The sequence below is a fragment of the Lycium ferocissimum genome, chromosome 9 (genome assembly GCF_029784015.1).
Source record: "Lycium ferocissimum isolate CSIRO_LF1 chromosome 9, AGI_CSIRO_Lferr_CH_V1, whole genome shotgun sequence".
NCBI classification, from domain to species: Eukaryota; Viridiplantae; Streptophyta; class Magnoliopsida; order Solanales; family Solanaceae; genus Lycium; species Lycium ferocissimum.
This window is the reverse complement of record NC_081350.1, coordinates 21,881,974-21,901,756: the sequence shown is the minus strand read 5'-3', so window position 1 is coordinate 21,901,756 and position 19,783 is coordinate 21,881,974. Positions and strand designations below refer to the sequence as shown.

Genomic DNA, 19,783 nt, shown 5'->3' with positions numbered 1-19,783 from the left:
TAGGGTTCTAAAGGGTGGTGGGTCGGGTTGGGATTGGGGGGAACGAATTATAATCGTTCCCCGGTCGTTTTGTATTAAAAAAAAAAAAAAACGTTAACAAAAATTAATTAACGCGGGTGTGGCGCGCTTCAGTTAAACACGCGCCTGTGTCCGGGCCACTAGAGGGGAAGATAATTAAATCGTAAGTTGTTAAGGGGGTAAATAAATAGAAGTTAAGTTTAGTTTCCAAACTGAGTTTTCATGCCAAGTTCAGGGGTTAAATGATGTCTTTTCTCAATTAAAATTTAAAAAAAAAAAAGGAGGTTGTGGTGAACTCCAAGAAAAAAAAAAAAAAAAAAAGAAGGAGGCAGTGGGGAGAGAGGGGGGAGGAAGAGGGGAATGAGTGATTTATTGAGAAGTAATTTTTGTTTAAACTGAAGATGGGCTACTGTGGGCAAGAAACTCAAATATGGGCTAAATTTGATAGCATTGATACTCCAATTGATACTGAGTGTAATTACCCCTAAAGAGAGTAGGTCAATGTTTTTATCTAAGAGAAAAATTGGATAAAAAGCTAGCAAACAAAGCGATGGATGATGGACTAAATAGTAATAGCAGATGACAAGAAATTTAAATACTTCCATGAAGAAAGAATACATATTGCAAAAATAACAAACTATATATAGTTTGAGATGCTATATCACAATTACACCATAGCATTAGCACACATATCTTGTTCTTGAGGGGAAGAAACTTTATTTTTCTACCCCAGTATATATTTTATACACTTGAGGAATAAAAATGCTCTCCACCTTGGGCTGAGTAGCCTTTCGGGGTTATCTTCTTCGGCAGGAACAGTTGTCAGAGATGTTAGCTATAACGAATCCAGCGAAGACCTTCAAAACAAAAACAAGCAAAATGGCTTTAATGAACTTGAGTTTGTGACCTGTAATTTTTCTCTGTTTCTAAAACATACTTTTAGCATACTCCAACCTTCTGGAAAAGTAATAGCTTTATTTCATCCGCTCTAGTAGAAGTTGGATCTACCGAACACCTAGTGTTTTCCATATTGAGTTCTTACTGATTTTTCCATTTCTTTTCTTTTTAAAACGAGATAGGAATTAAGATGGTGATTGGCCTCTGTAAGTTGGAGACCAGTACTTGTAGGTTCCAAATTCAGAGGCGGAGCTACGATTTGAAGCTTGTGGGTTTCGGGATGCTAATTCGTTTAAGTTACTGGGTTCTAAAGTAACAATTTATACCTATTCAATAAATTTTTCAAGACAAATACAGGATTTGAACCAAAGTTACTGGGTTTGGCCGAACCCGCAAGCCGTATGCTGGCTCCGCCCCTGGTTCCAATAAAAGTTCGTGACACAAACGAGAAACTAGAGGAAAACTGCAAGTGAGCTCTTGAAGCTAATGAGGGAGTCACAGGAAAACCTGAACGCAGCCAAAAATGTATACTGCAGAGTAACGACGTCCGTGAACTAGCATGTCAGCCATCATAGCAAGAGGTATGGTCAATGACATGCCCAGTGTCGCAACTAATGGTGTTGTCCATACTACTGAGAGCGCCCTGTTTCATATTTTAAGAAATTCTCGTGTTAATCTATTCATATAGAACATAAGCAGATATCAATGTAGAGAAAAAAAGACAGGCAGATTCTGGAAGAATCTGAGCAACACATTAAGAAGGGGATGGGATATATTCCCATTTATCATTTAATTTAGCAAAAGCAAGGACTCTCAACAGCCGGTCCCAACTAATTGGTTTACTCTAGTTGCAGTTTTATTTCGTTTTGCCTTCACTATCATCTGATTAGCTGATTGTGCTTAAACTAAACATGGAGGGAGGTGGGCTTAACCCAGGAAACATTCTGCCCAGTGTTATTAAATATGTATCGAGATGATAAAGATTATAACCTAAGCAGCAATCAAAAAAGTGGGATCTAACAAAAGATCCATTTGGAAGTCAAGATTTAATTCAACTGTATTCACATTCTAGATTCATTCAGAAGCATCAATTCGGACATATAGACATTGCCTGTCATTTCATGGGGAAAAAGATTAAGGTTTGTATTAACAGTAGACAATACGTTCACACAAAGGAGAAACTAACAGATATCCTAATCAAGAGCCTTGGTAAGACTGAGCATGAATACCTTCCCGAGCAAAGCTAGGTGTGAAGAATACCTTCTACCCTCTAACTTGAGGATTACTAAGTGGTGCGAAAGAAAAGTGGGTGGAGTGGGGGAAGTGAGCAATTTGACAAGCCATAGCTGTTGTTTAATGTGAAAAACAGTTGATGAGCTTAGTTAAGTTACTGAGTTGGCTAGACACTGGTTTAGCCGATTAGCTGCTGAAGTTGCTATATGCTAATTCTAACTAGAACTAGATAATGAAATGAACCATTTTATAAAATATTTTTCCATTCAGTAGTTTCTTTCCCCTACTTCACTCATCTCTCAGTTACAGCAACTCGAAATCTCCATTGAGGGACCTAGCTCAACAAGAGTAATAGTACACAAAATCTTCCTAATTCTGACATTGTAAGGAATCTACATAATCAGGTAATTTTCCTTATTTAACTATTGTATCTTATTTCCAATAGTTTAACTTATCTTATTTCTGGCAGCGGCTCTCATATATAAAGAGCCCTGTTGTATCTTGTTTACGATCAATTCAAGACAAGTTTTCTGTTCTTATTTTCACAAGAGTGCTGGCACGTACCATAAGTAGTCAGACAGAACACTACCAATAAATCCATTCAGCAGCACAATCTCAGCAACAGAAGCTGAGCTTGGGAAATCAAACTTAGGTTCCAACCCAACAGCATTTAGTGGCCACACTGGAAAAAAAGTCGGGTGTGATAAAAATCAGCAATTCACAAATCAATTAAGGAAGAGATTCAAATTAAGGACGGGATATTATAGGACTTGTTGCAATCACACTTGAATTTGGAAGTTCAATCCACTGGCTTAGCAGATATTTGAATTCTACCCATTACGAAGAAGATTATCCGTCTTCTTTCCTTTTCAAGCTTACCATTTCTTAGATACCTGAACAATTTAACCTTTGTTTATTATCCTATATTTTCCCTCTTTCTTTCCCTTTAGTATATAGCTGGTGTCTTTTCTGCATCCACCTCCCTTTCCAAACAAATTAAGAAGAACAAGAACTGATCACCTTGTTCAATTTTATTTGATTTATATTAACTCATAAGAATGTTATTTTTTATTGATAGGCCAAAAAGAGGGAATATTGGGCAGCTTCTTTGAATATGAAACAAAAATTAAGAAATTCATGTTGTTCTGCAGGGGAACAAATTTTAAAAATGTCCATTACCAAGCCACCAAAGGCCAAGCAAAGTGAATATTCCAAGATATCCAAAGAACCTCTCCATATGTGCCTTTTCTCCTGATCCAGCAGATTTCTTGAGGAGCACTGAGTACATCAAGAAAACCATACACGGATCAAAATAAGAACCATGAAAGTGACAATTTCATCCCAAACCTGATAGATATCCTACCTGTAAATAGGCCATAACACAAAGCTGAAAAAAGACCAAAAACATCACCTATAATGGAATGCTTAGCAGTCCTGTCCGTCGCAATGAACCCACAAAAATGATGCACTAGATTTAGCCATAAAAAGGAGCAGATGAAAGTAAATTAAAAATTACCTAATATTTGTACTCATTAAAAGTTGAAAAGCCAATTATGTCGAGAATCAGACAGGTTAGCCATGACCAGAAACAAATAATACATTTTGGAATTATTTGTCAGATGAGCAGGTTATGTGCTATATATTTGAGCAGAGAAAGAAATTGGGACGTGTTGTCCAACTTTGTTAATTTTGTTTTGGTTTTATTTTTGAGCTGTCATATCTCTTTTGATAATAAAAGGTCTATTACCCCCCCCCCCCCCCCCCCAACCCCCCCAAACCAAAAAAAAAAAAAGGGTAAGATGCTATATATGCTAAACTTGGATAAAGCATCTTCTCCCCCTGTGAATGCAGTTTATTCCTTAGATCTTCAAATTTCATCTCAGTGTAATTCTAAGAGTCTTTGTTAAGGAATAATTGAATCCTCAAAAAGAATCTGACACTAGTATGGACAACATTTTCTAGCATAGAATATCTTAAATGAGTATTGGACAGTTTGCATAGTAAACATGGTTAGTTTGGAAAATCTGAAGACATTAACAAGCTAAGACATTAATATAGATAAACAGATGCTTTTTTAAGACTTACGCAGATACACTGAGCATTTCATCTGAAGCCCATGTTTTTCCAACTGTAGTCAGTGCTACACCAGTCATACTGACTATAACCGCAATCATCTTTGTAATATTTATTGAATCCTGACCAAGGAGTGCTCCAAAAAGAAGAGTAAAAAGCCCTGCTGTAGAGGTCAAAATAGTAGTACTAGCCACACTCGTATTCGCCAGTGCAGAGTTGGAACAATACTGCAAACCATAAATCTATTAAGTTGGGAATGCAAGTACCCACTATATAATTCATCTAGCGAAGATAGAATAGGACAAATAACAGTCAGTCACCTAGATAAAGACAGAATATGGAAAATAAGAGTCAATGACCTAGATGCATTAAACATTCCTTTAATGTAAGTAAGGTCATTTTGATCCATAATCAGATCAACTCAAATGATGACAAATTGACTGCATCAATTCTTGCATGCATACTCTATCTTCTAATTCTCATCCGTTATACATTTTCAAGAAACAAGAAAGGTAATATCAATTGCGAAATCCTAAACTTGGACAAAACAAGTTCATCTTCGTGATCTTTCTGGGTTTTATTTTACGAGTAAAGAAAAATCTTCGTGATCTTTCTGCTTGGAAATGTTTTTGAAATGTTAATTTCATTTCTAGAGCTCCTAACGGAGATTTTATAGATGTTCAATGTGTTGTAGCCATTTTGAGCAAGCAACAGACATTTGTTTTCGAAAACCAGGACGCAGTAAAAAGCTAGTGCATGATTAAATAAGTGGCCGTGAATCTTGAAGCAAAATCCATTTAAGGATTGGGTAGTGAAGCATATCTCATCCAAAACACATTTATCATATTTACCAACTTAGTCTTTTTTTCAAAAAAAAAAAAAAAACCTTTTGCTCGCTATTTTGTTTTGTTTTGGCTTTAAGGAAAAGAGTGGAGATATAGGCAGAATTGTTTGATGGAAGTACTAAAAGCAGTATATTGTTCAACATAAAAGTGTTAGAAGATTTAAGACTTAAACAAAAATACCTCTGTTGCAAACCATATGGGAGCAAGATACAGGCTACATTTGACAAGGTCCCATGAGTTACGTTCATAGCTCTCTTCAAGAAAGTGGAACTCATCTTTATGGTTGCTATCAACCAATGGAAAGCCTTCTTCCGGGTCGCCATAATCCATGTCTTCTGTAAGGTAACCCTTCAAAGCTCCTTCGGAATGGTTGTGCATGTCATTAAGTTTGAGTGTCGCATCAAGAACTGAGTCCAGGAGAAGATTTTCATTGTTCAGTTTCTTTAAGGAACCTTTTTCTAATAAACAGCATAACCAATCTTTACAGGCTGCTATAGGAAGGAAGATTGCCATAAGAGAGATCCCCAGATATGTAACCGCAAAAGGTTGTTTGTACTCTACAAAAATTTTCTGCAGGACATAGATGGTCTTATCTTAGTATCTTCTGTCCAAAAACTTCTGGATCATATGATGGCAGAACATTAAATCAATCGAAACTGATGGTAACAGAAAAAAAAATGAATGGAAAAAGTAAAATTGTTTAAAATGCCTTCACATGTTAAGAAAAGATCAGCCAGGACCTTCAGCATAGGAACTACAACATAATGAAGGAGAAATTCTAGTTTTCCCTTTTGGAGCAGCTCTGAGCATTTCTTTACCAATAATCCCCAAGTAACTGTTGTTAAGATACTAGAAAATTTAAAACGAAGATTCACAATACAGCCGTGTAATGGAGACTCAATTACTATATAGAAAAATGCTCGTCTGAGCGAACCCCTATAAAAGCTTGTACTGGGAAAACAAAGTATCTCATATGACAAAGAAATAGTTAATAGTACCTTACCAAGAAAATACAAAAAAGAAAAATAGTTAAGTGTAGCATATACACGTGTTACTGAATGTGAGATGCATAAAGGATGCGACATCCTTAGTCAGTCCAAAAGACAGCAAGTAGGTATGCATATGATGTTATATGAGTGCTGATAGCACCCATAGTGGAAATACTGTGGGTGCCATAAATCAATGGGATTTGCATTCAAACACTTATTCTGTGTCCGACATTGTTCAAAGGCATATGTTTAGAAACAAAACAAGATTGGAAAATGGTTGAGGTTAACTTGCCTCTCTCAGTGTACCCTCAGATATCAGTCTAAACAAGATTGGAAAATGGTTGAGGCTAACTCGCCTCTCTCAATGTACCCTCAGATATCGGTTAAACCAGATTGGAAAATGGTTGAGACTTCATAAACCAGACTACATTTAGCTTTAATCTTATTCATCTTAGGAGTAAGTTTTTTAACAAGGGAACCCGCAGCCGCTACCCTTCAGGTGCGCACAGGGTAAACCCTGCTCCTGTGCAATAGCCCGCAAACCACACAAAAGAGATAACCCGCACTAGGCAAGCCCTCTGCCACGAACTCGACCCAGAAGGCAAACCGCCTGCTGTTGGAGGCAGTGGGTTTCGAAACTGAGACTTCCATTATGAAAGCCCCCTGGTCAACCTGCTGAGCCACCCTTGCGGGGTTCATGTTAGTAGTAAATTAGGAAAAAGAAAAGGAAATTTGAGGTTATAATATCAGCTTTATATTTTCCTATGCAGAAGTTGCTTGCATATTTGAGCAATTAAGCTTCATGTACATATTCCCTTTATTTGTTATCAGTCTTTTTACCTAAAATAAATTGGCATTCAGCTATGAAAAGAAACAATCAGTCCACAAAATAAACCAAGAATATATCTGATAATCCCAGAAAGCAGGAAGAAACAGCAAAAACAAAAAAATTTACAAAGAGAATGTAGAAAGGCTTATATACCTGGGTAACCTCAGCAGAAGCAACCCATATAAACACAAAAGCTCCTATCATCCCCAGTCCGGCATTGTATTTCCAAACCATATCTTAAACAAAAACAATTTTAGAAAAAATGGGTGCTCTGAATTTGACAACCCCAGTAAAATTTCTTAAGAATTCCACTTTTGTGGTGCTTTTCTTTGGCTCAAAACGGGGAGAAAAATATCTAACAATGGAAAGTATCCTAAAGGTTGAAGATTTAATCATGACGTTGAAATTCATACGCATTAACATTTAATATTGAAGTCGGCAAGTTGACTGTTATTTCCAAGAAAAGCTTAAACAAGAAAAATTCTTTTCTTTTTGACTTGTAACTCAGTTGTAGTTGCCCTGTTTTTCAGTAACGTACGGGAGTGACAAGTCGTTGAGTTCACTTTTTTAATAACGTTACAAAGCTTCTCATTTCTAGGATTTTAGTGGAAATCGCTTTTTCTTCTTCGAGCCACCAGTCAATACTGTTCCTAAATAGTTGGTCCTGACAAATGAAATAAAGTAAAACATGAAAAAAAAAAAAAAAAAAAAAAAAAAAAAAACAAGAAAGCTTATAATTAGAGGTTGCTCAGTTTAAAGTATAAGAAAATGTATTCTTAGTGTAAAATTTTGTCTTTTAGTGTAAAATTTTGGGTAACTAGTATAATCTATATTAATTTAGTTTTCTGTTTTTAACTTCACATTAATTATGGGAAAAATCACACGGATACAACTTTTTAAAATGATAATTAAAAAGATTACAACTACTTTACAAAATTTACACAAATACAACTTATTCCAAAATTTGAACTTCTTAATTACATAAATATAACTTTTTATATTCCTAAAATATCAATATAGTGGTATTTTTATAGTAGTGTATTTCATAAAATATATAGTATATCGATGCACTTATATGCTTAACTTATATCGTATATTATTATCAATATATGTTATATTAATATTAGCTGTGTTTGAAGACTAAATTTAAAGAGAAAGTGGACAAAACTTTCTCTTTAAAGGCTATACCCCGCTGGGGGCCAAATATACCCCTACTATTAGCAAAGCTTCAAAAGTATTCCTCATTTTTAACATATTCCCACATAAGCAAGTCTAGTCATTATAATGGGATGACATGGACGTCACATCGCATTTAACTTATTCTATGTGGTGCCTACATGGCAATTTTTAAAAAACAATCTAGAAAACTGATTTTAAAACAAATCTGAAAAAATGGCTTTTATTAAAAAGCTGAAACTTTTTTGGTTTAACAAAACCAGTTTTTTAAAATATATTCTCCAAAATTGGATATTTTAGTTAAAAATCTGGGAAATGATTTTTTTTAAAATTTGAAAAACTGTAAAGTATTTTTTTTTTAAATTTCCTAATTTTTTTAAATATTGATTAATTTAAAAAAATCTGAAAAACTAATTTAAAAAAAAAATTATTTTCCAATTTTTTAATAAATATATCCAAATTTCAATTTTTTTTTTAAGAAGTGGGTTTTCTAAAATAAAATAAAATCAGATTTTTAATAAAAGCAATTTTTAACATATTTGCTTTTAGAAAAATCAATTTTTCCGATTGTTTTTTTAAAAAATTATCATGTGGGCACCACATAAAATAAGTTAAATGACATATGGCGCTCATGTCACTCAATTCCAATAACTAGACTTGTTTATGTAAAAATATGTTAAAAATGAGAGGTATTTTTGAAACTTTGCTAACGGTAGGGATATATTTGGCCCCAACTTGTAGAGGAGAGGTATTTTTGACTAGTTAGACTAACAGAAGACAAAATTAGCCAATAAACTAAAGTAGAGTGTATATTTGACCCTTTTCCCTATTGTTAATGATAGGTAGGAAAGGAAAATTTGTAGGGGACAAATTACGGAAAAAAGATAACTTGTATAAATTTGTTACCATATTTATACTAAATTGACCATATTTAAAGATTTTTCCTTTAATCATTTAAAATAGACATTTTGTAGATTCTGTAAATTAAAAAATAGTTATATATTTACTAGTATTTGTATGAATTCCCAGAGTTTAATAATGAAATCAAGTTGGTGGGTATGCTTATGAACAAAGTCCTACCCGCACAGTTGAAATTATGATCTTATTTTTGTAATTTTTGGTTATTTATAAAACAGATTTCAATTACTTGTGCACTACATTGCCGCAATGCTTATTTAGGACGTGAAACCCCCAAATCACGTCACACCAAGAAAAGTAATCAATTTATTTTTTTATTTGGTTTGGTTTGATATTGAGAGGAAAAATTTGACCTTGGCTGGTTCCGCATTAACAAAAAAGGTCAAACCCAAATCAACATCACATATAAACCTTTTTTTTAAAAAAAAAAAAAAATTATACTTAAACCTTGTTTATTTACCTTAAAGAAGCTGACCTTTTTTTTTCTTTTTTTTTTTCTCTCTCTTCTACAATGTTACAACCCTGATATGATTCAAAGTGCACTATTAGGCAAATGAACAGATACAAAATAGATAACAAGAAAGTGAAAGAGGAAAACAGATTGATAAATACTCTAACCATAACCCTTTTTGTAACGTCCACTGTGATATTCGAACTACAGGCGACTCGAGCTTATGCAGGAAAACCCACTTACTTAGCAGGCAAGTGCCTTAACCACTCGGCCAAAGCAACGCCGCAACTTCTCTACCACAACACTACATTTACCGAACCATTCATCATACTGAAAACAAATTCATCAATCTATTCATGTACATTATCTTCTTGAATGATAAATCAAGTTACATGTCATAAGTTATAACACAATCTCAAACAAACCAAGCAGGAAATGAGATCAGTTTTAAGAACCCAATAACGAACATTATCGGAATCTTCAAGACATGAAAAGGACCAAGCAAAAGATGCCCTTGACATTGTTAAGTTACTGTACATTCATAAGGCCTCAAAAGGAAAACTAATACTGGACCAAAGATACCAACAAGTTAATGATCCCATCTTTTTAAGAATTCTCATCAAGAAACTGCCCAAGGAGTTTCCAGCATTCCATCTCACAAAACAAATTTCGAGTCATATTACCATGATACAATCGTCCGCATATCATCCATCTAATCGGGACACGTTGGCTGGTGGAGCGTCCCTGGACATACCATCATGCTTCACGTCCAACCAATATAATCCCCGGCTGGCCAGAATTGTTCAGGAACACCTATCCAAGTCCATAACCTGACGTTCTAGCAGCAACCAGCTATAGGAACAAATGTGTCCGCTCGCAGTGACATTGGCTGGCAGCTAACATCCTCGCAACTCTTGTGATAAAGCATCTTTTGCACATAGTACATCAGATAGCATTGTGAAGCCCTGACAACTTCTTCATCAACTTCAGTAATCCATGCATCGTCGCATTTGTACCATTGGTTTCTCAAACGCAAATACGTCACGTAGTGTCCGGATTCTAACATCCCTGAATGTGTGACCACTGCAAAAATTTCAAATTCTGTAGAAATATCTGATTCATCACTGTCAAACGAAAAGATTCGGTTTCCGTATCTTTTTCTTACAATGGAAGATGCTAAATATGGTTTCATGTCCAAAGAGAAAGGAAATTGCATATGTCGGTCGATCTTTCTGGAAAGTTTTCTGGTGTGAGAATGTTCAAATCGTTTTATATGAAAACAAAGCACAAGCGGGAGCTTTTTGATGGACATTTGTTTCACCGCGTCTTGCTTTTCCTGACAATTTTCACAGTACAGTTTCTGATCAGATCCCAACTTCTCTGGTCTTGTGAAGAGGTCCAAGCAGCCAACAAGAGATTCATTTGGCTTACTGGACTTACTAGCCAAATCCTTTGGGCTGGAGTTGCAGGTACTCAAGTCAAGAGAAATGTCCATACAAGGATCATGAGTTGTTGAAGTGAACCCGCATGATGCACAGGTGACATCAGATCTCAAGAGCCCATAGAAAGCCCTATGAGCAATACATTGGCAATCTCCATTATCTGTTTAAGAAATGCTTCTTTATCAGAGAAAATGAACAAGAGGAAGCCACAAAACTCTTGAGTTCTCAAGGTCTTAATACATGAATCATCCCTTCTCTCGTCGATGAAATTGATCCCAAACGGAAAGGAAATTGAGCATGTACATAGGCAAGATCTGTACTATATCTACTCACAGTGTTGCATGATAAGACATTATCTAAGCAACAGACCCCAGAAAATGTTCTGCATAGACAAGACGAATAAGAGTCATTCTCAGCAAAAAATACCTTTGGTTGCCAAACTTGATTTCCCCTCTTTGTCATGGATCCTGTCCAGCATTGACATGAAGAACTCATGAGCATCCTGCTGCTCATACGTCGCAAGATTTTCTGAATGCTGCCACCAACTGCAAACATAAACAACAATTCAATTAAAAACAATCACTATATGAGTCTCCAACATGTCAGCAACCAATCAATGTTTACATTTTCCACGTTTAAGCATCCGATCTTAGTTAACAAATAGGACAAAGCAACATAGAGAAAATCTCTCTACACTTATTTTACCATGATAAGGGAAAAGCAAACTTGTATATTGTCTGATTTAGAGGAAATGCACCAAATCTTGGTTACCAAAAACTTTATAAGAGAACTACGAAGCAAAAACATATGGTTTCACCATTACATACAATTGATGAGACAACTCTGATATTAACTAAAAGCAAAGTTGACAATTTGTGTGGATTAAACATTTTGTACATTTTGCAGATCATGTCCTAACCAAGTATATAGCTCCATAAATTAAATGGCAAAGCAATTTGAAGTTCAATCAACAGAGATAAATCCTAATAACACTCACAGACCTGTAAAGAAACTGAGCTGGACTATAAGGGGTCCGATCACCCGAAAACACAGCTGAGAACATAAGATCAATATCACAAGGCAGACACAGTCGATCCGATGACATCTTTCTGCAGATTTCTCTGTTATGTCTATCACTAAGGAAGTAATTTCTCAAAGGGGGTGCATGAAGCAACACTTGCAACACAGAATTCATGAAACAAGTATTCCCCAAATTGTTCAAACCCCTTAATCCTAATGGAAAACAAGATTTCGACTTCTGATCCCTCCGAAAAAACAGTCTTTTCATATTCTTTATATCTAAATCCATCCCAAAACTCAACCTTCTCCTTTTACTCAATCTCAACTCACTCTCCTCAACCCCATTTTCAGTTCTTGAAAACCCCATAACATGTTTACACATCACAGATTTGTCAAAATCAGGATCATACACCTGATCACAACACACAGAGCAATAAAGCTCAGCTCTTTCTATATCCACTGAAATCTCATGTCCAGTTTGAGATTGACTATGCAAAAGGACATGGTTTGATTCACTTGACAAACAACATAACACTGATGAACAGATCAAACACATGTAAAATCTACCTTGACATCCACTACAAATACTACATCTAGGTATATCTGATTTGGATATTTCCAAACTAGTCCTACCATATGGAGTTGTCTTAAAACAATCTTGAATCAAATTGTAACCACATAAACCATTTTTCAACTTGTAATCTGCAAGATGCTTGCAGGGCTTTGGATTTTTATACAAATTGTTGCTTGAGCACATACTACTGTCAAGATCAAATTGGTAAAAATCCAATAAAACGATAAAAAATCAAATCTTTATTTGATCTATGTAGAAATAATCAAACTTCAGCTGAAAAAAAAAAAAAAATCAAGAAATACAGTAGTTAAAACTGATCAAGAAAAAGAATAATAATAATAATAATAATAATCACTGTAAGAATTTAAATAAATGGGTTGATCTAAAATTTCTAACAGAATATAATAAAAAAAAGTAAGATAAAAATTTTCAGTGATATTTTTTTTTAATTAGAAATTGATAGAAAAATAATGAAGAGGACTTGTGATGGAGAGGAAGGGAAAGGAGGCGTTTTTTTGTGCAGTAAGGGGAGACCGACTATTATCGTATTCTCATGTGGGAGAGAGCACGGGTGTTACTGTGCACCCTAATTTAGCACTATACGTGGCAAGATCACGGCCGTTGTTTGCTTGTCTATGTTAGATATAGGACTTAGACAAAACCCTAATTTGACATTTGTTTGGGTTACGTAGTATGTTTATTGAAAGTAACGAAATGACGAAAAAACAAAAGGTATCTTCTAGTGCTATCTGGCAGGTTTTCAGTTAGAAGACCCGGGGATTTTGAAGGAGGTTCCAGAGAGGAAACCAAAGGTGAAAAAATGTAGTAATGCACTCCTAATTTTTATTTTACTAAGGTGTGAGTTTGGTTGACAGACAAGTTATATATGGATTAGTAATGCACGAATTAGTAATACATGGATTAGTAATACAGAGATTAATAATGCGTAGGTTAATAATGCAAGATTAGTAATATATGGATTATCTTTTGTTGGGTATTTGGTTCATTTCATTAAAATTGAACACAAAAGACTATTTATCTATTTTTAAAACTAAAAAACGATTTTTTACAATTATATCGATTAAGCATTTGTGTGGGTCTAGCTCTGCTTTCTAAGGGCTCGAACAGATTGATTTGAGAACTTGTTTCAAAGGTTGGGTTGCCCCGTGAGAGGACTTTTATAATCTCTTTCGCTTGGATGCTTGGCCTTTATAGGTCTCTTGAAACAAAACAAGGCTAATTTTGTCATTTTAGCTTTTTATCCATGTATCAGCTATCCATGGGTGGACTGATGTTGTATAATCCCGAAATTAATTATACATGTCCCAAAATGTTGACCAAACATTGTAGAAAATAATGCCACATATACTACTATACTATTTTACGTAAAACGGGGAATGTCTTAGTAAGCTCGATTGATTGTTACGTGAAGCTTTTTGTTGGTGAGGTTCGATTCTCCTTTCTGCAACCAAACGAGTTCTAAAGGTTTAAACAAATTAAAGAAGTTCATTTAGTAAAGTGTGTTTATCTAATAACAAGAACAATGATAAACTACTTCAATGCAGCTATGTTGAGGTCCATTTTGTAATTAAGGGGCAGTAGAGATTACTATAAGTAAATTTAGTTCTTGTCACCAAAGGGAATGTTTGGCTGCTGCGTACAGGTAGGTCGATCGATTTTGACAATGGCAGAGGTTATGATTATTCCTTTTCAATCTCATTTTAATTAACAAATTAAGCTAAAAAATTCTCAATGTGCTTCGATCCTCTTGTCATAGATTAAGCAATTGATGCATTTGACCAATTGAATTAGGTAAGTAGTACATGCAATTCAATAGCGTCAACTCATAATGTCATACATTTTTTAAAATCTTATTTTACACTTTATATGTGTATATATATTTAGTTAAATTTTCCAACCCAACGGTATCGACTGATACAACTTGATCTAAAGCGGCTCCAATCATACTTAAGGATGAAGTATGGTGGGATGAAGGAAAATCTGGACTTTTCATTAATTAGAGCTCTTGAAGTTGAACTTTGTGAAGGAAAAATTTCTTTTTTGTGTGTCTCAAATGATGCAAATTCGAATTAGTTGTATCAATTCAAATACAAAGAGGATAACCAATAGGATCCGCTCTCATCCACAAATTAAATGGTCTTGCAAAAAGTGTTAGGGTTTGTCCTGAATTTTCTTCTTTGTTTGAATTTTATCATAATTGTGTTTTACTTCAAAAAGATTTTCTTGGTGGAAAAGGTTTTCTTTGTGAAAAAGGATTGGGAAAAGGCATAAATTGAGCCTTAAACTTATCCCCAAAAGTCAATATCACACTTAAACTTTACTAGTGACCTATTATGTGATATTATTTACCCCCTGACGCACATATAACCAGTCACATGGTGGGAGGCGTTACACACTCTCTCGCCATATCAGCGCCATGTCAACACCACGTCAGAAATCTTTTAATTTTTAATATTTATCTTATCTTCATCTTCTTCCTCTCTACTCTCTATTCTCTCCAGTGGCAGACCCAAATGAACGAAGCAAACACTTCAAAAATTGACTCTATGTCTAGGGAAAAGAAAGAGTAAGAACATTTTTATAGTTATTTTTTCCTTTTAACTTTTTATAGTTATTTTTTCCTTTTTGTTCTTTTCTCTTTATCTCTTAAACGGGCCACCGGAAAACCACCTCCCCGTCCATGGCCTTTTCCTTCTCCTCCATCCCCGTTACTTTCTTTTCTACCACCTTTTCTAGTCTTTGCATTTCTTTGAAGATCTCTTATACTTCTTCGGCGGTTTCGCAACATCTATCGGTGGCGTTAAGCTCTCAGAACCCACCATAATTTACCAACCCGCCGCTCAAACACAAATATTATACTGGATTTGCTTAACAAATTTAGTATAAGTAGATGCTAACGGTGAGTTCGATATAGCTAAGCCGATACCTACTTTACCACCTTTAAGATTGGTTATGTTAACGGAACCTAGCGGAACCAATGAACTACAAAATCAAGAAAAAATCCAAAATCAAAACTTTACAGATCAGCCAACAAAGTGGCCAAACAAGAAATTAGTGAAAAGAGTGCAATTTCATATCTCTATCGGCTGAAACGCACAAATCAAAATCCTAAATTTGAAAGAAAAGAAACTCAAGATTAAGCAAATTTGTGAGTGGGTATAGAGATAGAGAAAGAGAGAGATTTGGAGAGAAAGAAAATGTGACTTTTTTGCTTCACCCTTAAATAAGACTATCTGATGCAAATTGAGGAAAGTGAAAATGATGAATTGGTTTATGACTAAATCGGGTTGGGACCCGAATTGGGTTGATGAAGAAGAAGCTGAGATTATTAATGATGAAATTAAAGCGGAGACGCTGTGGGGAAAGCTGGTCGCTAGCTGGTGGGTTGCTGCCGGAGATGAGCTCGTCGGAGCTCCGGCGGAGGTGGAAGTGAAGAAGAAAATAAGGGGTCGGGTGGAGGTTACAAAAAATTGAATTTTACAATTTTAAAAACGGAAAATAAATAATATATAACCAAAATGCGCCTCCTTTTTATTATTTTTATATATTATGCCACATCAGCTCTCAGGGGTCTCAGGGGGTAAAAAATATCACTTTTAGATACATAAGGTGTGTAATGGGACGACATGATAGTTTAAGTGTCATATCGACTTTTGGGACAAGTTTAGGGGCCAATTTATGGCTTTTCCCAAAAGAATTCTAACATATCTAATCTTTTCTTGTAGGAGAAGTTTTGGACTTCTATAAATAGGAGATCCTTTCTTCTCATAAACAACATAGTAGCATCCACAATGTAGTCGTTTAGAGAGACTTGTTTAGGGGAAATTTTTCTCTCAAAAGTTTTTTAAGCTTTTATATTTGTGTTTTTATATATAGATCAATTGGTCAGACCATATTATATTATTATATATCTTTTAGTATGTTTTTCTTTATTGTCCGATTTATCATGTTCAGGGCTTGTAATTATAAGCTTCCGCATGACGTCCAGATTATTTCAATCCCAACAAGTGGTATCCGAGCCAATGATCCATTAAGTGGTATCAGCACCAATGTTTGAACGAGATTGAAGACAGGTTCAAGTCAGATTCAAATCAAGCCGCAACGCCAATTTCAAGATAATGAAGATTTTGTCCAGAGTGCTACATGTTGAGATGGATTTTCAACCATATTTTCAACATTTTGTTCTTTGCATCTTTAAAAATAAAGCAAAATATTTTTAAACTAATTTTTAACCCATAATATTTTTAACCTTATTTTTAACCATGGCAAGCAGCAGTGATGAAGATTATGCGTAGAAGACGCAAGGTTATTTTGCTAGAAAATTCAGGCCAAGGGGAGATTTGTTAGGGTTTGCCCTGAATTTCCTACTTTATTTGAATTTTACCATAATTGTGTTTTACTTCAAAAAGGTTTTCTTGGTGGAAAAAGTTTTCTTTGTGAAAAAGGATTCTACCATATCTAACCTTTTCTTGTAGGAGAAGTTTTGGACTTCTATAAATAGGAGATCCTTTCTTCTCATAAACAGTATAGTAGCATCCACAATGTAGTCGTTTAGAGAGTTTTGTTTAGGGGAGATTTTTCTCTCAACAGTTTTTTAAGCTTTTATATTTTTATTTTTATATATAGATCAATTGCTCAAACCATATTAGATTAATATATATCTTTTAGTATGTTTTTCTTTGTTGTCTCATTTATCGTGTTCAAGGCTTGCAATTATAAACTTCCGCATGACGCCCTGATTATTTCGATCCAAACAAAAAGCTACTTAAAGAGTCTATGATATTATGAAAAACATTCCAATGCTAATGGACCAAACCTGCAATTTTCAATTGAATTTGGACAACTTTTTTTTTTTTTTTTTTTTGTAACAATATAAATATTACCATTGACAAACAAATAGAGCAAAAATACACCTAAGGAGCATCTAACCCCGCAGCCAAATGTGCTAGGAAGATCAAACCTTTGGAAGAGTCCTTACATATATGCACTTTCTCATACAAGTATGAAGTATAGTAAGGTCGATCTATCTAACAACTTTGTCTTAATCTATTTTACTACTCCCTCTGTATGCACATCCACTCTCTTAAACAATTTCGAATTTTTAGCTCTCCAAATATGATGAATCAAAGCCCCCAAAATATCAGCAATTATCTGCTTCTGCATTTTCTTCCAAGACTTTCTTCTAAATTCAGGGTCATGGAAGATTTGTAGAATACTCGATCTATAGTCTCTTTTAGTAAACACTACTCCAAAGGGTCAACAACAGGGAATATAATTGTATTAAGTGATTGAGATAGGGAAAGTTACAATAACTAAGCAGCTGATTGATGAACAGAAATAAGATAGCAGAGTAAACGATAGAAGAAGAGTGTGATGAGAGGATACAAAGAGAATTGGAGATGAGAAGCACAGTCTTTGCATAATCACAATACGCATGCCCTATTCCTCAGACAAACCGACCATTATAACTGATAAGTTATGCCATTTTTTGTTTTGATGATTTAACAAACACTTGAGGGATCAGGTTCTCAATCAGGTCCCTTAAGTATCGTACAGTCAACGTACTACAACTATAAAGTCAAAGCGGTGCTGCTACTATTCCTACGGGCAAAACCACAGCAGCACAGCTGCAATTTTTGCTAAAGGCCAAACTGTAGCTAAAAGCCAATATCAAAAGATGAAATGTCCCTATCCATGGTCACATGCTTCTCACATGCCCCCCAATATATATACAACATGTTACAAGGTTTAACCTAACACTTGCAAATCAGAAAATTATATTCACTCAAGTGTAGCCACCACTGCTCTCTAGGTACTCTCAAGAACAAAAGCTTCATCAAACTCAAGGCCCAGATCCCAACAACTGAAGAAGTCTTAAGTCCTAGGTTCGTTAAGTCTTTTGTCTTTTCGTTCTCCATTTGTAATCCTACACTACTTTCGAGAAGTGTCATTGTAGGAAGTTTCTCAACCTTTGTTATTTTGTTGTCTTGGCTAGAGTTAGTCAAGGGCAATGGTTTTTTTTTTGCTAGAATTAGTTAAGGGTTGTAGCTTACAATAGAGTTATTATAAGGGGTGAGAGATTAAAAGTTTTAATTCCTAGGTTGCAAAGATTGTAATCTGAAAGTTGCTCAGTTAGTGAATTTGAAATCCTACTCCAGTGGGTCATGGTTTTTAATCCCTTGAGAAAGGAGATTTCCACATGAATATCTTGTCTCATTTACTTTCTGTTGTGTACTCGAGGGAACAGATGGAGAACCTGGTTCTCTATACTGCTTGGTGGACTTTTAGTTTCTATCAATTGGTATCAAAGTAGGTTCTTTCTAAAAGGTTAACACATAGAAATGATCTTCTTCATGGCTACTCTACCAAATCTCGAGGAAGGACAATCTCAAACAAGACCCCCAAGGTTTAATGAAAAATATTATGGGTGGTGGAAGACAAGGATGCATGATTATATTATGGCTGAGGATTCAGAGCTTTGGGACATCATCTATGATGGTCCTTTTGTTCCCATGAAAACAGATGCGGAGAGCTCAAAGTTAGTTCCAAAATCAAGAAAAGTATACTTTGAAACTAACAAAAAAGCCTTTAAGAAGAACTACAAGGCAAAGAAGATTTTGATTTGTGGTATTGGGCCAGATGAATACAATCATGTTTCATCTTGTGGATCTGCTAAGGAAATATGGGAAGCTCGTCAAACAACCCATGAAGGAACCACTCAGGTAAAGCAGTCTAAAATAGATCTACATACCACTGAGTATGAGCTATTCAAAATGAAATATAATGAGTCTATCCATGATATGCACACTCGTTTCACCTCCATAATCAATGAGCTTTATTCTTTTAGAGAAATTATTCCCATTAACAAGCTAGTCCAAAAAATACTTTGTGTTTTGTCAGGGTCTTGGGAAAGCAAAGTTAATGTTATCATTGAAGCCAAGGAGCTGCAGACACTGACTATTAATGAGCTTATTGGGAATCTTAAGACTTATGAATTGAGGAGAAACAGGGATCTTGAAAGAAAAGAGCCAGCGAAGGAGAAGAGCATGTGCTCAAAGCTGCTAAAAGTGACTCAAGAAATGATGAATCTGAGATGGCATACCTCACTCGAGAGTTTTATAAGATGATTCAAAGAATTGGTGGGATCCCAAAGAAAGAAAGCTATAGCAGGAACTTCAGAGGAAATGATTGTTGTCACAAATGTGGGAAGCCTTGAGACTTTATCAAATAATATCCTCTTCACAAGCATGATTATTACAAAAATGTTGATAAGGCGGCTAAGTGGAAACAGGTCCCC

The 19,783-nt window shown here is 35.1% G+C and overlaps 2 protein-coding genes across 2 annotated transcripts; both read right to left on the bottom strand.

Moving 5' to 3' along the window:
- Positions 1-591: 591 nt before the first annotated feature.
- LOC132029888 (uncharacterized transporter C405.03c-like) lies at positions 592-7,297 on the bottom strand. Its single transcript, XM_059419286.1, has 8 exons — positions 7,038-7,297; positions 5,247-5,636; positions 4,234-4,448; positions 3,512-3,582; positions 3,328-3,426; positions 2,713-2,830; positions 1,423-1,558; positions 592-875 (listed from the first exon to the last, which is right to left on the bottom strand). Exons 1-8 carry the CDS (start codon positions 7,116-7,118, stop codon positions 816-818), a joined length of 1,170 nt encoding a protein of 389 aa, XP_059275269.1. The 5' UTR covers positions 7,119-7,297; the 3' UTR covers positions 592-815.
- A 2,460-nt stretch (positions 7,298-9,757) lies between these two features.
- LOC132029887 (ubiquitin C-terminal hydrolase 22) lies at positions 9,758-12,951 on the bottom strand. The gene is made up of 3 exons (XM_059419285.1): positions 11,873-12,951; positions 11,298-11,416; positions 9,758-11,031 (listed from the first exon to the last, which is right to left on the bottom strand). The coding sequence occupies exons 1-3, from the start codon at positions 12,646-12,648 to the stop codon at positions 10,268-10,270; spliced, it is 1,659 nt and encodes a 552-aa protein (XP_059275268.1). The 5' UTR covers positions 12,649-12,951; the 3' UTR covers positions 9,758-10,267.
- Between the last annotated feature and the right edge of the window lie 6,832 nt (positions 12,952-19,783).

What these genes read in the sequence shown, in the direction of transcription:
- LOC132029888 (XM_059419286.1), bottom strand. Translation starts at nt 7,118, where the DNA reads ATGGTTTGGAAATACAATGCCGGACTGGGGATGATAGGAGCTTTTGTG. An exon ending in CTTCTGCTGAGGTTACCCAG is followed by an intron (nt 5,637 to 7,037) that starts GTATATAAGCCT and finishes TATGTCCTGCAG; the next exon opens with AAAATTTTTGTAGAGTACAA. An exon ending in GAAATGCTCAGTGTATCTGC is followed by an intron (nt 3,583 to 4,233) that starts GTAAGTCTTAAA and finishes TGCGACGGACAG; the next exon opens with GACTGCTAAGCATTCCATTA.
- LOC132029887 (XM_059419285.1), bottom strand. Translation starts at nt 12,648, where the DNA reads ATGTGCTCAAGCAACAATTTGTATAAAAATCCAAAGCCCTGCAAGCAT. An exon ending in CCAGCTCAGTTTCTTTACAG is followed by an intron (nt 11,417 to 11,872) that starts GTCTGTGAGTGT and finishes TTATGTTTGCAG; the next exon opens with TTGGTGGCAGCATTCAGAAA. An exon ending in ATCAAGTTTGGCAACCAAAG is followed by an intron (nt 11,032 to 11,297) that starts GTATTTTTTGCT and finishes TTTCTTAAACAG; the next exon opens with ATAATGGAGATTGCCAATGT.